The 16,794-nt window shown below is 39.9% G+C and overlaps 1 protein-coding gene across 3 annotated transcripts in view; it reads right to left on the bottom strand.

The window, feature by feature from the left end:
• Positions 1 to 13,568: 13,568 nt before the first annotated feature.
• Positions 13,569 to 16,794, bottom strand: part of CTNNBIP1 (catenin beta interacting protein 1) — a 32,841-nt gene continuing 29,615 nt past the window's right edge. For all 3 annotated transcript variants that reach the window (XM_054849839.1, XM_054849838.1, XM_054849840.1), the window contains one exon: positions 13,569 to 15,869. In XM_054849839.1, coding sequence (XP_054705814.1) covers positions 15,811 to 15,869 — 59 coding nt within the window. In that variant the 3' untranslated portion in view covers positions 13,569 to 15,810. The remainder of the gene's footprint in view (positions 15,870 to 16,794) is intronic.

Here is a 16,794-nt window from a genome sequence, read left to right as displayed (position 1 = left end):
GGCATCTTTTGGGTCATTCAAAAAGAAAACCCCACAACAAAATGCTAGAGCAATGCGCCTACCAGCTTGAAGATAAAAACCATACATAGATAACCTGTTACATCTTTTCTAGCCTTGCTGTCCCTAATACACACGGTTGCAATCCTCTGAACATAGAGAGGCATAAAATTCATGTGTTTTTAGATTTGGTGGATGAAGATTTTTTATTTTTTTTCATGCTTTGGAATCTGACTGTATATATTAGAGGAGAAAGAATTAGAGGACTGGTTTTCCCCGCACTTGAAAATTTCCAGAACTGCTTTGATCATGTGTGAGAATTGATTTAGGGGATGCAAATGAAGGCCTTGGCAATCTGAAGAAGAAAATCTTCTCCCCTGACATTTCTGAACATTCAGAGAATTCTCAACAAGCCATTGAAGTATGGGTTCATCACAGACAAAAAGAAAATTCAATAAGCAAAGTAGTACATAAAAACAACTAGCCTCCTCACAAGAAAACTAGCATAGCAATCTTTCTACCTTGTTTAATCCTTTTTTTTCTGTTTAGACTTACCTTCTATTGCAAAATATGCATCTATAAACATGAAAGCAAGGAAGGAAAGATGCAAGTCTTTCCTTACAAGAAGAGAGACATTGAATATTCTGCAACATCATTATAATATTTTACAACTCATTAGCACTTTCCATCCTAGGATCTCCAAGCATTTTACAAGCGTTAATTAATGCACTCTCACAATTCTTCTGTGAAGTAGAAAGGCAGGTGTCTAGATATTGTGATGACAGGTGCATTACAATTGAATAAGACAGAATCTCTAGGCTTTTCATCTGCATATTTAGGAAAGCAGGGCACAAAGAGGGTACGTAGAATTAAGAAGTACTGCAATACCTTGAAATACCTTGAATTAAAAATTACTGTAATACTTTGAAATACCTTGAACGGATCGGCTTTCAAGCGCTTAGCTAAAAAGCAATGCTTGACTTAAGGACCTCAAGTGAAACAGCAGCAGGAATAAGTTATTTTACTAATCATCCTCTAACTCAAGAAGAATTTGTCAGGTGCTCTGGATGAGCCTTTCTACAATGTGTGTCCACAAAAAACAAGCACTCCAGTGGCTCTATGGTGTTTCTTCATGTACTGTACTAACCTGTTCTGAAGAACAGCATAGTGGACCATGCTCACATTAACAACTAATTTAACTCCCTAATTTATATAGAAAACTGAACTAGTGATTCATCCTGAGGGAAGATGGGGGCAGGGGGAGAGAAAGGAAAAAAGAGTGAAGAAGAATGGGTTTTCTTTCTAGTTTTATCACAGATGTCAGCGACTAGCCCCTACCCTACCTGTTTCCTTATCTGACAACATAATACAGTAACATACCACGTATAAAAGGATGGATGGATAAACCAACTCAAATATTTTCACCAGGTACTGGTGACAATGTTTAAATTACTCAGCTTACAGATTTTTTTTGTATTCTCTAGGATCATGGTATTCAGCGACCATCTGGTCATACAATGAGGTTTTCCTCTTCTCTCTGCCTGCCTTCCTGCAAGGAAGAAGAGGAGAGCCATAGGGAGGGGAACAGTCATGCGCAAGAGCCATATGGGAATGTAAAGGAATTCTCTGAATTCATTACCCTGCCCCACAATATGATTCTGTCTTTGTACGGCAAGAAAATGGATGTTAATTTATTCCTTATTGCTAATTTGAAAAGGAGCACAAACACAACAGTTCCATTGCAGAGACTTCTACCAAGGGTGTAGTTTAAGTCCAATTATGTGCTATTAGTACATTTGCTCTTTGTTCCTGTGGCATATTAATTACATGTCTGGTATTCTGATAATTAACACAATTATACTCTTTATTTTCCCCCTTCGTTAGACAATATTCTTGCATTTTACTCAGATAAGTAATTTTCTGTAGGTAAGAGGAGCCAAATTATTACATATTAATAAAATCAAGCAATTGGTTTTTAAGTGAGCTTTTACAGAGAAGTTCCAGCAGCGTTCTTCAGCAAAAAGCAAAGCAGATGCTCTCCTGTTGGGTTGCAGTCTATCTCAGAGACTTCTGAAAGGAAACCAAATTATAAGCCTCCAGTTGTGTATCCAGCATTACAATCACCAGTACTGCCACATGTAGCTCTTCCAGCAATGTTATCACTGCTGTTCAAGGGCTCCCTGTTACCAAGATCTTTTATCTCCCACTAACATCCATGAAACTCAATCACATTTAGCAAAAAAAGTTACAAAGGGTCAACCAAGATGGTTTACAATTGCACAGAGCATCCACAAATAAACACTTATCAGATATTCCAAAGCAATATTAAGGAACAAAACAAACAAAAAAGCACTCTTACTACTGGAAGACAGTAAGGTGGGTAGATTTGACTAAATTAACTAGGTATAGATGTACTCTACAGACACCTCAAGTTCTACTAGGAAGGAAACCTGAGGCTTGTTTATGATGGCAAATCACCTTTAACTGTACCTGCCTCTATTACTGGGGATTTTTTTTTCCCCCCCAAATTGTACTGCACTGCCTTCAGGTCCCTTGGGGAAGAAGGGAAATAAAACCTCAGCAGGCAAGTATTAGTGTTGAAAAAGCTTGCTCTGCCTTTCCCAAAAACACCATCTGGAATATTTTTTATTTTGAATAATTGACTAGCAGACCAAAATTATCTAAGTGCTCTCTGAAGACAAAGGGTTTTTTATTATTTCCTATACAGTCCAAAAACCACAACAACTCCCCTAAACTGATCTTAGAACCCAGTTGTACTGACCCTATTCAGAGAGCACAGAGCTCTTGTCCTAAGTATTTGCAAAGGTAAGATTTTGAGACAGGACAGGGCTGCTAGGTTCTCTTCCTGATGACACCACTGACATTCTACCCACACACAAGTCCCTTAATCTCTCTATACCTCATTTATCCTCTCAAGTTAATGCAACTTGCCTTTTCCACAAAGAGGTAGTAAGACTTCATTAACCATTTGTAAAGTACTTTAAGATCCTAGGATGAAAGCCTCTCTAGAAATTCAGAGTATTATTATTTTCATTAGACAGGCAGCAGTTATACACTCCCTGCTATTGAATAGCCATATATATCATAAACAGCCAGTCCCAATTTCCAAACAAATCTTGAGAAGCACAAGTCTGATACTATTTTAAATATACTATGCAATAAGAAATATTCAGAACCAAGAATATTACACAAGAACACAGACATATATCACAATCCCTACTTGACTGCTCATCAACTTTTGGTCAATGTCCAGATTTATCTGTATTTTCTTGAGAAGGCATTTTGCGCAAAGATTGTAAACTCTCTAGCCTAGAAGAAAGCTATCATGTTTAACTTTTTTCTGGTATTCATGGCCTCATTATTAAACTGTATTGAAAAAGTTACAAAGATACAGAATGCAAAGCTGCTTTTGTCTTTCCTGCCTAAATGCAGATTATTTTTTTTTCCTGAAAATGTGCAACATTTCGTAGAGCAATCACTCATCTGCATCAAATGTTTAGTCTTCAGACTTGTGCTAGAAGTAGCTTTAGAACTTATGTAGGGCATGCAGAACAGGGAACAGTGGAATGCTGGAAAAACAGATTATTCAATATTTGATTCTTTCTTCAGTACTTTCCTTTCCAGTCCTTGTAACCGGTCTAGGAAGCTGGAGTTGTACTACTATGCTACCATATTAACATGAGAAAAGAAAACTTGCATCTCCTCTTCTCTTGAGTGCTATTAGCAAAACAAATCTAATAATAGCAAAGACAAGCAGGCACACCACCACTACAGGACAAACCAGTGCTCGTCTTCCCATTGTCAAAACTCATTCTACTGACATTCTCATGAGGGATGCTGGAAAAAGGGGAGCATAGAAACTAGTTTATGAAAGACATTGGAAAGAAGCCTGTTAGGGTTAATTGTAGGCTGTTCATAGGTAAATGAAATAAAACTATCCTGCAGCAACTGAGAGACTCAAAAACCAGATGGCTCAAAAAACAGAGTCAAAACTCATTTTTCTTCTTCACCCCACGTTGCCCAGATTTTCTCCAGAGCTCAGCCTTTTAAAAACAGGGCATTTTTAAACATTTGCCCACCTGTATCTTTTAATAATGGTCTTAAACAAATAAAGGTCACTATGTTCATTAACTGCCTATGAAGAAAGCATTTACAGTAAAGGCTTTTTATTGGCCATGCAATTATATTTACCAGATTTATACTAAGATCCTGCTGTGCAATGCATGTCATGCAATAGGCCTGTAAAAAGAATCATGTTATGTCTATCTGAGGCTGGCTTGCTGGGTCACAGTTTCAGGCAGAGGGACTGATTTAATGGCATGAGAACCTGGGTTCAAATTCCCAACCCACTGGAAACAGTTTTGAATTCTCACAATCTTAACTCTGCGGTTTATCTTTCTGTAACATACAAATATCAGACTACTAAGGTTAATTCATAGGTCACCCAGCTTGTATATGCTTTAAGTCCTGTTGGTTATGGTTTCTCTTTAAAAACAGCTATCCACAATTTTCTTCACAAGCGTGGGTAAGGCTCCCTAGTCAAACTACCCACTTCTTCCCCTTACGTGTGCAGCGTGGTGAAGGGATGCTCAGTGCGACTGTGTAACAGGCGTTGATGCTGCAGCCAGAGTCCTAGGAACAAGTCCCTCTGTTTGCACAGAACCCAGTTAAATTAGCTGGTATAAGTGAATTGATTTGCAGGATCTGGACCGTAGATCATAAGTTTCCCAGATCTCGTTGGATCATGAAGGTGTAATCTGAATTTTCATCATGCAATATTAGATTTCATATCATTACATGCAAGTGCCTCCTGCTCCTGAGAGAACAGTGAACAGCATGGTGCTGTAAATGGGCCCAATCTTGCTGTCTCTGAAGCTGATGTGAATGCTATTATTTAGATGTGGAAAAATGGGATCAATTTTACTAAACAGTTCTTCTGAGAGTTCTACTTGCCATATTTTCCATATCACATAGGCTTTTTAAAGACAACAAAAATAAGCTAAATACATGCAATTGTCTTGCAAATGGCTTCAAGCAAACTGTTGTTGTTCTACTTGTGGTATCTGCTGTGAACTCCTCTCCACTCCTGGCCTGTTCAAATTCATCACATCTGGCAATAATAGTCTGCAGCTTTGCTAGACTCAAAGCATTTCACACACTGATATATTAAAAGCTTTGCAAACTTCTGCAAGGCATGGTCAATACCTTTACTGTCTAGCTGCTGAAAAAAAATGATGAAGTTCCTGTACATCAGTCACAAAAAGTGTCTGGGACAAAACTTGGAATTGATGCAGACATCCCAATGTCTGAGGCCATGTTTTAGCTACATAAACTATCTCTGGTGCTTTAAAAAGTCCCTTTCAAAATTATCCAGGAGGAAAGCCCCCTTTTACTTTTTTTTTTTCCTTTTTTCTTTCTCTAGAATTCCAGTGCTCCTAGCTTCTTCCTAGCAGTGCCTTGACTATTTAAGTTACAGTCTCATCAGAAAAGAGTGCAGCTAAATCCTTTGTCATTTCACATATTTATTTCTATTCTGACAGATACCAGTTGTGACCCTTCCTTGCAGTAAGCCACTGCCCTCCTGGCCTTCACTCTAATTGCAGATTTGCTAATCATGTTTTGATCACCCACCCATCTAATCGCTGCCTGCTGCAAGCCACAGAGCCGGCCCTATTTTCAGTGAAGAAGAGCATAACACGCAAATGCAACGCTTGTGTTCTGGTCCGTATGGAAGGGATCAGAGGATTAAGAGGAACAGTCAGCCCTGATTAATGCTGCTGAGCGAGTGAGAGCTCCTTGCCAACAGCAGGAGCCGATTGCCTCCCCGTGGGGAGCTCCAAGGCAGACAGTCTCCCTACAAGGACACGTCTGTCTTCTGTTTTTAAACAGAGATGCTGCCTTCCATTGCTACTCTGCAATAGAAAGGAGGTTAAATGCTGACAGCAAACTGTCCCGGGGTGGGAAGGTTGCGGTAAAGAAGTGGAGTACTGTTCTGGGAACGTACTGAAGATAAACGGAGGTTTGTTTCGATCACTGACTCAGTCACTGACCTACCACCAGTAGGAAAACAGCAGAATTCTGTTCAGTGGCTTTTATACAGGCTGAATAGGTGCTATGAACATTTTAACCTTAAAAGGGAGCCAGCAGAGAGCTGTATTGTCTTAAAACAGGAAACAAATACACACTCAGAGCTAAGGCTCACAGACCCTGCAGAACCAACATCACCACGGTTTGTACTCAGCATGAAGGTAAGCATGTCCCCCCACCCCCAACCACCCTAACACATGTAAGTGAATCTGAGTGATTTAGAGTAATTCCCCCATCCAACATGCCTGCCTTAATGTATCCATTAGATTGTTAACTCCATGTTTTCCTCTGCTCAGTGAAGGAAGATAAAACATTTCTAGTGAGTTCTTTTGTAAAGGTTATGTGCCTCTGGGATCAACTTCTGCTGGACCTGACATCATGTCAAGGACCATCCCACCACCTAGACAAACATTCAGCATCCATGAATTTCCATTTCACCTGTACCTTTTAACATTTCAGGGTTTCTCTTTGTTTTCAGTATGAACAATGAGCCTCTGACGTAAGACTTCTTCACTTTTTTCCTTCTGGTCTACCCACTGTTGTTCTGTGTCAGTCAAAAGTGGACCAGCTGAATAAGTAGAATGACACACTGTCTTCTGCAAAGAAAGTGGGGGGGGGGGCTGTAAATCTCATGTTGTGTTAAATGACTGAAGTACAGTGCTTCGTGCTGCATTCTAACAGCACACGTTTCTCCATGTTTACTGCTGCTTCAATGATACATTGCCCATTGAGTGTAAGTAAAAAGCTTATGAGATGAGACAGGCACATCATCCTGTCTGAAGCTCAGCTTACACAGGCAGCTTTGTGCAGTGCGATGAAGACCCTCTGGGAATGACTGGTGTCTGTGTAACATTACATTAAAACACAACTCAGGGTAGGTCAAGTATTTATTGACCTGATCTAAAAATGAGTGAGCGCCCAGTTTTCGCCCATTTGAACAGGAGATAAATAAAGACAGCTAAAATTCCAGAGGCTCTGCAATGACTGAGGAGTCCTCAAACTGAGCAAGATGCACAGGTGCTAGTCTTTTCTATTTGTTAAAGCCATGCTTTATGTACAAGATTATCATATGGCATTCTACAGTCCTAATCCCAGACCCTGAAGTAGCAGCGTAGATTAGAGTTTTTGACCATTTTCTAAAGTAATGTCATTAGTGACCACTGAGATGTCCCAGACAGAAAAGATACTTGAGGAATGAAGGGGAGGGGAAAACCCTAAATATCTGTACAATAGCCATTTTTTTTTCAGTGAAAGGTGCACAAAGTCACACATCATACACTAGATATGCACAAGAGAGTTCAGCATTAGAACATCTTCATACCCTTTTCCCTCAAGCATCTCTGCTCCCTTTGCTGCCCAGCTCTCATTCTGCCTGACAGCTCCTTAATCACAGTATCTGTGTCACATGCATAAAGTATTATTTAACCTCCAGCACAGAGGAAAATGCATTCATAACCTACTGGCTTTTCCCCTTTAATCTCTCTCTTTTCCCCCTTACTGCTCCCCCTCTCTTTTTAGTAGCTCTAAGCAAGAATGGTGCTAATAACCTGCATAGAGATTTATTCAGGTCCAGACAGGAACCAACTCTCTGCACTCTGTCAAGATAGCAGACTAAAGAAATGACACCCTCGACCTCTCCTTTCTACCCCGGCGGCAGAACCCACAACCCCATCAGATCACAAAAGACGTGCGGCCTCTCCTGCAAAGACGTCAGTATGCATCACTTTAGAATCCAGAACCAATTTAATTGTGGCTGCAGCTCAACTAAGTGACTACCCAGTCCTGGAGACCGGATGTTGCTTATGATCCCTAAGTGATAACTATCTAATAGCACTTGTGCTTCCGAGGCCTTTTTGTGGCTTTGCTCTACAGCAACCTGGCAGCTGAATTTCATGTTCCTTCTGTCTGAGCCGAATTCAAGGTGTTGACTTTAAGCTGTAAGCACTACCAGGCCTAGGATCTTACTATGTCAAACACCTCATTATCTGTGATCCATCTCACCAGTACTTAAGCCACAGTGCTTTTCCTGACAAATTCTCTATTTAAACCTCTAAGGACAGAGGAAAGGATGCTCTCTATAGAAGGATACGAGCTGTAAATCTTTGCATACATTGCAGTTTTACCATGCTAGTCTACTGTTTACTACAGCAGGTACATACTTGAGCTCTGCTGGTTTTCGTGTCTGCGAAACCCTTAGAAAGCCATTCCTGTTTGTTACTGGTATGTAGTTAATCTAAACACTTCCCAGTTATCTAAGTCTTGCTTCCTCCTTTTGACAATGGCACTGAAAATGAACAATTTTTTTTAATTCCCTGCACTGCTCCAATCCTCTGACATCTAGACTTTGCTACATTTAGAGAGAGGAGGAAAAAAAATCAAGTAAAAATTATCATGTAGCTACACTAGCTAGGATAAGTCCAAATGTCCTATTTAGTTTCAGAAGACCGTGACCTCAAGGTCAAGGCCAGACTAAAACAAAAGGCTCTACTGTATGCCCATATGGTACAAGCAGCTAAGCACACTACAAAACCAGCATGCAGCACAATTCCTTTTAGAGGGAGACTGTGAAGTCTGGTGCTGCTGGCGAGGCAAGTGAAAAGCTTAAGATTCTGTCTAGTTTAATTACCATCTCCAGGCTCAAAGAAGCTTATGAGAATACAACAGCGAGGCAGAATCCTCCTCTTATGCTTCCACCTACATCCCTGACCTGCCCTTATCCCCGTATCTTCCTCCTCACACACCCCAGAGATTCAGCAGAATCTAGCCATTAAAAAAATAAACCATGAAATAGAGTACAGGCTACATTGTGAACTGTTCTACTTGCAGGACAAAACTCCATGCCTAGCTGTGACCAGGCATCTGGCACACAGTTCAGGCATTAACTGCAGACATCGATCAGGCGACACATAGTTAATGTCTGTCTGCTCCAGGCACTTGAGATACATGACAAAAGACTGAAGGAAAATGCTTGGCTACTACTGTCCATTCCAATCACGTTCAATGCAATTTACACTGTGCCCTCTGATTAGGAGGTCACAAGTAAAGCTGAAAATGGATTACAGTGTATAGTCAGCAGCAACATGAGCTTCTATATCATGCCATGATCAAGTAACTTCATGCATTCTCCCACCTCATGGGATAAACGTATGTACATAATAAATAGCATCCAAAGCTGTTCTCTTCTGAAGCAGCATCCTTCCTCTGAAATCATGGAAACCTTCCATCCCTTCACACAGTTAAAAAAACCAAAACCAAACCCCAAAAGCATCAGTGAGGAAGCAGCAAGACCATCCTAGTCTTACCCTACAACGACTAATTCCAATGCCATACACCTTTGCTACTGTAGCTGAAAACAGGGCTCCCATTTGCAAACTAGACCTGATTAAGCTGTGTTTCAGTTCCAATCACAAGTTGCTCTGAAGTCTTGGACCACAACTATGCACTTAGCTTCTCTGAAGGAACAGACTAAGAGCAGGAAACAAAAGCAACTTTTGAGGTCTTGTGGCAGCTTAAAGCAAAATCCCACAGGTAGAACAGCTACAGAGCAAGGTTCTGGAGCCACATTCTTATTCTGGCATATCTCTACATCAAGCCTTGATCTGAACTTACATTATCCACGCTCATCTCACAGAATTCCCCTCATTTGGGGAAAGATATTTTCAGAAAAATCATTCCTTGTTTCTTACATCAGTTGGAATATTGCAAGCATCAGGAGAGTACTAAGTGACAGCCGTAGGCTTTATCTGAGAAGAGCAGTAAAGTTACATACACCTCACTGCAAAACAGGAATGTGTTTTATGTAACCACATGTGGACTATGGTGTAAAAAGCAAACTCTGCATGCTTGAATAACTTAATTATGATTAGTGTCATCCAAAATTTGAAATTAGCTATACAAAAGTGGTGTGCAGTGTTAATTAAAACACAGGGAACTAACTCTTTGCTTGGAGCTAAGACCCTAACAGTTAAGCCAAGAACACTACTAAATACCTATTCAAACACCAATGTAACTAAATGGGTCCCTAATACTCTGAGAGTCTCAACCCAGAACACAGATGTAACCTTAGGATTCAGCTCAACCAACTTAAAGTAACAAGGCTGATCAGAAATATTTTACAAACTTGGGAAAAAACCCAGTTATTAATCACCTGTGTTACAGAGTGGGTAAAGGGCCTTTTTCTCGGGGTGGGGGGGGGCGAGGGGGGTGTCTGTGTCCAAAGAGCTCAGGTGCTGTGCAGCAACGACATGCACAACACATGGGGAGAGCGTGCTTGCTATGCATTAAGGGTCTCCAGCTGCTCCTGCCAAGGGTGCAGACAGGATCATCTCCGGACCGTGCAGGGATTGCTGTATTTGTAACTGCATCGGGAAAGGGCAGCAATCATCATCTAAGGTGAAACACTAAAGAAAAGTATAGATGCATCTGTCCACATCTGGGTTGGAGTTACTATTGTAATTGTTAAATAAAGGCTGAAAGTTCATTATATGAGTTTCACAGGCCTCTGATCACAGATTAGCATTTAGTAACAAGGAGAGTTAACCTGGAAAATGTCAAGAGAGCAAAAAGCTCTGTGCATATAACCATTTCATGCTGATACATGAGGCAGCTTGAAAGCAGGCCAGGATATAAAGCTTCGAAAAAAATATTTCTCTTTTCCAAAATAAACAATCCCCAAAATTGAAGCGCTTCAGGCTACAAAGGAAACTAGCCAGATTGTTGATAACATACTGCAGGAATTCTGCTCAGGGCAAATCAGCTGCAAAGAAAATGAAAGCAGAGCTCAGAAGACAGTAGGTGATTTCTTTTCTGTCTTTGTATGGGAACCTGCTAGCCTGACAGGGAATAGATCCAAGCTCCTCTCTTACCTTGGTAACTAGTAACAAGGCTCCTCCTTGTTATACAGCACTTTTACATTTGTAAAGCTGTGAAAAGTATCAGTAACGAGGAGGTTTAAGGGAAACTGTAGTGCAAAGTGTCTGTACAGACTTGCTGTACTTACAGGTGGAAGAACCACCAGAACAATCCAGTGCCCTATTTACAGCAGCTCTGAAGAAGTCACGGATACACAGGATACAAGATTTGCAGGATGCAAGCACTACAGCCAACTGATCATGCCACACCTGAGGCTGCAAGAAAAAAAGTCTGTCCAGCAAACACCCATCAGCACTATGGCTGGCTCGTGATTACCAACATTCAACACATTTTAACACCTTTAAAGGCTAGTTTTGTGCGAGGCCATTCATAATGCCTAAGTTTACTGAAATAATTCATCCGGGCCTAACTGACAGGATCCTTAACACTACTCTGCGGCAGAAGGTGAAATAAACCAAATGAAAACATTTCACCTAAAAAAATTAAAAATAAAATTTTATTTTCTGTTCACGCTGTGAACAGGGAAGGATTTGCTTACAACACACACCTCTGACTGCAGCACCGAGTAATGAATAGGTCTGGTTTCATTTGAGTGTTGAATAGGTTGACGCTGAGGCTAAATGTATACCATATTGCTGTCACTCAATTTAAAAATCAACTGCATTCAGCAAATATCCCACTAAGGCAACACCTGTGCAACACTTCAGCTCTCCTGTTACTCTTACACCTAAAACAACTATTCTGCAGTTTTAACAAAGTCTCTTCAGAGCTCTTTATTAAGAACTATGCTTTGGAACACTTTGTTACTGACGAATAACAGCGAGGAAGAGATGCTTACTCACTAAGGACTCTTTCCTTTGTGGAGACTGAGTACAACTGAAAATTTCTTAAACCTCCAGAAATTGTTCCTACTGCACTGTTGGTTTCTGCTGGTCCCAATACCTCGGAGCCTTTTTTGCTGTCAGCTGTCACACATTCCTTTAGGAGGCAAGAGACCAAAAAGAAAGCTGAAGGACTGATCTTAAAGTAATCCAAATCATACATTCCCCTCACTGCCCAGCCACTCAGTATGTCTTTCATAACATAATTTCTAACACACATTATATATTTAATTCAAAGCTTTCAACTTTTGGCCTTTATTATTTTTTCCTCTTGCATTATAAAACACTGCTAACTTTAGACAGGGCACTGCTCTGTTCTTGCAACAGATTCTCAATAGCTATAGAAATTTATCCCACCAACGACTCTGAAGTCTTAATTAGGATGATCTCTTCTATAGGTGACAGGGGTCTTTGTATTTCATGGGCCATTTAATCTTTAGCCTTCACCAGAACTATTTAGGCTGCTGGTGAATTAGAAATAGAGACCATATGGAACTGAAACAGATTTAATAGTAAAGCAGTAGAAATTTTCACACAAACCACTGAACAGCCAAGAGAAGGAAACAACTTATAGTAACTACTTACCTTAGATAGGAATAGGAACAACAAATCTGAAGAGCTTATTTTATTTTATTAGTGGTCCAGCTTCTTTCAGGCAATAGCTTCTTAAAAAGTGTTGCTGTGCCACCAGCTCACATGTTCTGTTACTCCAGGGTTTATTTTAGGACCTGGGAGAATCAATCTAAAGGCCTATGCGAATGGTGGGGTCTCATTTTCATTTACAATGAAATGCAATGCTCACAGACACAATGACCTACGAAAATTATAGCAATTGCCATCCATCTAGAGAGAGGAGAGGAGTATCTGATTCAGCTCTAAATCTTTTCCTCAAGCTCTGGAAAACAGGGTGCGTTAGAAGAGGTAGATGATAAGCTTGGTCAGAGAAGTAGTAAACCAGCACATTTTGAATATCTAAAGGACCGTGACTCCCAAAAAGACCACCCAAAGGATGTGTGCCCTCTTGGAAGATGCTTCTAAAGCTCTTATGCTCCCTTACTGAATGCCTTAAGCACTATTTGGTAGTTGAACTATACGGCCTTTTCTATTTACAAACATATTTCAATTCAGATCTCTACTCACCTCTGAGCTCGAAAACATTGCATTTCTTATTTCTATCAATAATGGTTTGCTTGAGAAGGCAAGAGCACAAAGGTAAAGCTATAGAAATTTGTATGTACAATAAACAAGTCAACCATGCTGACATACTCTGCAGGTTTCTCTACCTCCCAATTAATCCAGGCTCCGCAGTGGCAATAGGGATTTAATTTTCATAGCAAGAAGATACTTAGAAATATAATTCAAGGGGAATATTGGAAAGCCCTTTCCCACTACTTTCTCTCCGATTTATATATGAATTCTTTATTATAAATCTTCCAGCCCTCGTTTAAAGTTAAGAAATCACCAGTGGGGAGGGGGAGAGCACACAGGTAACAAAGCAAGCACAAATACTCTCAAGAGGCATCATCTCCTCCAGTTTCTGAATCCCAAATCATGTTGTTATACAACACATTGCCTTTTCTCAATATACCCTTCTCAACATATTACTCAAGATTCCAAGTTTGGAGTCTACACGGAAGTCTTCCACCAAGGTGAAGCAAGAATTTTCCATTTGGTGGTTTAACAGTATAATAAATCAATACAAAACAAGCGTAGCTATTAAAAACTGTATTTCCCCCCCCCCCCCGCCAACAGTTACATTTTTAGTGAAAAGATTAAACCACATAAATACTTCACTTTTCTCCTTGAAAAGATTTAACAGCTCAGAAATGCCATAGATACACATGGAGGATGCACGTTAGCTTGACAGTGACAGGCCACCACAATCATGCCCGTTCATTCCAGCCAGCAGCTGGAAACACACGTATCCCCTTAAATTAACCCTTTAAGGGCTGCCCCCTCTTTGTACCAAAGTTAAAGTGCCTCTTAGGCAACCATATCGAAATTTAAAGAATCTTTTGGGCTTATTCCTGGTTTATTTTAATAAAGAGATTTCTTATCTGGCCCCAACAAACAGGGGTAAACGATTTACTTTCACATTGAACTTTACAAAGCTGCAAGTGAATCAAAAGGACCTTTTTCATAAACAGATGTACAGTTGTTCTCATTATACAGTATTTATTTGCTCAAGATAATTTCCCTCCTTCTGCTCACAAGTCTGTTCTTCCTTTTGCATGCACTCCATAGCTTCTCTCCAGCTTTTTCCCCATTTTGAAACCGTAACAGCATCCTGTCATCATTATTTCTTGCCATGAAAATGGTCATGTTGTCACAGTCAGATTCTGGAATTGTTACTTCAAATAATTAATAACCATATGAAAGGAACCAGGAACAGGTGAATGGAGTTCTGCTTTAATAGATTTTGAAACATCTTAAAGTCAGTGCAACCCACAGGAAATATCTCGAAGTATTGTAAAAATGACCTGCACAGACGAAAGTGAAGTGCTAGGTTTTAGGCAGCAGTGCTAGAAATTTTATGTGCAGATTCCTGAACAGTCAGTGCACTTCGGGAATTTCACTGCAGGTCCTTCAGTTTGTAAATGCGTGTGTGTTTTAAGGCCCTGCAACTACTAACAGAGTAAACCTGAGCGTCACCTGTACACTCGCTATTGGACAGCTTAGTGCAGCGCTACTGCCTCTTGGAACAGTGCCTGAAGAAAACGGTATTATCTGAGGATCCAGGTAATTTCCATACCACCGAACAGTTGCAAGGAGCCAAACCACATACAATTTTTCAAGTGACTAGAAACTTAGTTTATTAAAGCCCAGTGCAAGTTGGATTTAAGTTAATGATCATGAATTTTTCCTTATGTGAGACCTAGTCTTGTGCAGCAATTAAAGGGTTAAAGTGGAACTATATGTAGTATTTTCAACAAGTTCACATATCCTCTATACAAATTTGGCAAATTCATGTCACAGCCATAGATCTTGTTCTTGCAATTCCTGCAAAATATCTACAGCTCCTCTGTCAGAAGCAAAGAGAGAAGCCACCTGAACAGCCAGATCTACCAGGAGTTTGTAGTACAGCCCACACAGTAGCACAGAACAGCTGGTGATCTCCACGTTCCAGCTTACACAGGTAGACTTATTGAACTAAATATGCTTTCGACACATGCTCCCAAAAGAGCTTGAGGCCACAGAGCAGATGAGTTTGGAAAAACTGATTGCATCAGAAACACTGCAGCCAATATGAAATCAAAAACATGGTTTCAAAGCCAATTGAAAAAACAAAACAAACCTGAAAAAGCAAGCATTTATATGTGTATAGATGTAATAAATATTGCAAAGCACATTTGTCTTTTCCCCCAAGTCAGTAAGTATAAAGAAATAACCAATGCACCAAAACATCAGCTTTCTGCAATTAAAATGTCAAAGTCAGCAAAATACCTGCAAGCCAACTGAAGAGAAAGCATTTGCATTGTCAACCAATCACAAGTTGCTTCCAGTTCTATGCAGCCAAATCAAACCCTCTTCAAATTCACAAGTTTGACCTAAATAAGCACCACAGCATGAAAAGCTTCTTTAGAAGTAGGATGTCAAGAGACTTTCTTTAAAATATAAAATAAAAATGCAAGATAAAAGGTTTTCATTGGTCAAGTTTGAAAAATTGTCTTCCTTTAGCCAATCCCAGCCTGTCCCTTTGAGCCAATTCAAAATACACCTTTAAGTTTGTCCTTAATTAACACAGCCCAGCTGAGTAGCCAAAACTTACAGGAATAGATGGCTGTGAGATGCATTCTGAGGGTTGGGCAAAGGGAAACAAAATTACAAAGGAGAAGGTATACCAAGGAACAATTAGGGTGGGCAAAGGAACTTATTAACGCTCAGCCATCCTCCTCTATTTTCAGGAATCTCACTGTCCTCTCCAGTTCTGTGTTGTTCAGGTGTCCTGTAGTTACTGTCTTCTGTCTTCTGTCTCTGATCTGGAAAATGCCATCACAACATCCTCAGCACCTGTAATAACAAGGAATACAGGAAAGCGTGTGCCATAATTACTTCCTTTAAAGAACGGTGGATAGATGCAGTACCCAAACTGTCATTCTAAACATCCGTAGAAGCGATAGGAAAGGAAGAAAGAGGACAGAAAGAAGAGAAAAAGAAGAGAAAGCTATGTTTTCTTATTTTTCTGGAACTGGAAACTGAAGTGGTCTAAACATTTCAACAGAGATTTAAAATGTTCCTTTGCAAGCCTAAGGAAATCAGTTTGTTTTTAAAGAAATCCAAGAATTCCTAGCTTTCACATATTTCTAAGAAGCAAGACTTAAAAAAAATAATTCATAGGATTGTTACCACAGGCATGTAGAGATAATATTCTTTTCCTGCTTTCATTGCTCTGTAAGCTCTGGCACTGCATAAGAGACTTATTGAGCTTCTCTGAAGTATGAGGAACTCAACTGTTCAATAAAACACGTACCACCCTATGCATCACACTCTCCTTTTAAAGTGACATTTAGATATTTACTTTATCTTTACATCTAGATATACATCTCTGCTTTTAAGAATAAAAATTGTTTTAATAGGCCACTGAAAGGTTTTTGCTCCCCCCCCCCCCCCCCGAAAAATCACTTAAACACCCTTTATAAACTAACATGTCTTGAAAACTGTTCCATTCTCTAATGGAAGTGCAGCATTTTCTTTCAAACTGAAGGCTTCCATTTGCCCTGGAAACAGATACAGCTTTGCTAAGTAATGCTTTTATCCCTAGCCTGAAGAAATCTTTTCCAGAAGAATTCACTGTGTGGACTTTCTCAGTTATTGGATTTTTTTTTTTTCTCCAATTGAGGCTATCAACTGTGTATAATTACCATCAAAACCCATGTCCCCTAAGCACAGAAAGATGTTATTACCTTCCTATAATCATCTTTACAAACTTGTGTGG

Source organism: Grus americana, chromosome 21, assembly GCF_028858705.1.
Source record: "Grus americana isolate bGruAme1 chromosome 21, bGruAme1.mat, whole genome shotgun sequence".
In the NCBI taxonomy this organism is placed as follows: domain Eukaryota; kingdom Metazoa; phylum Chordata; class Aves; order Gruiformes; family Gruidae; genus Grus; species Grus americana.
Note: the sequence above shows the minus strand (reverse complement) of the source record. Positions and strands in the feature narration are given on the sequence as shown.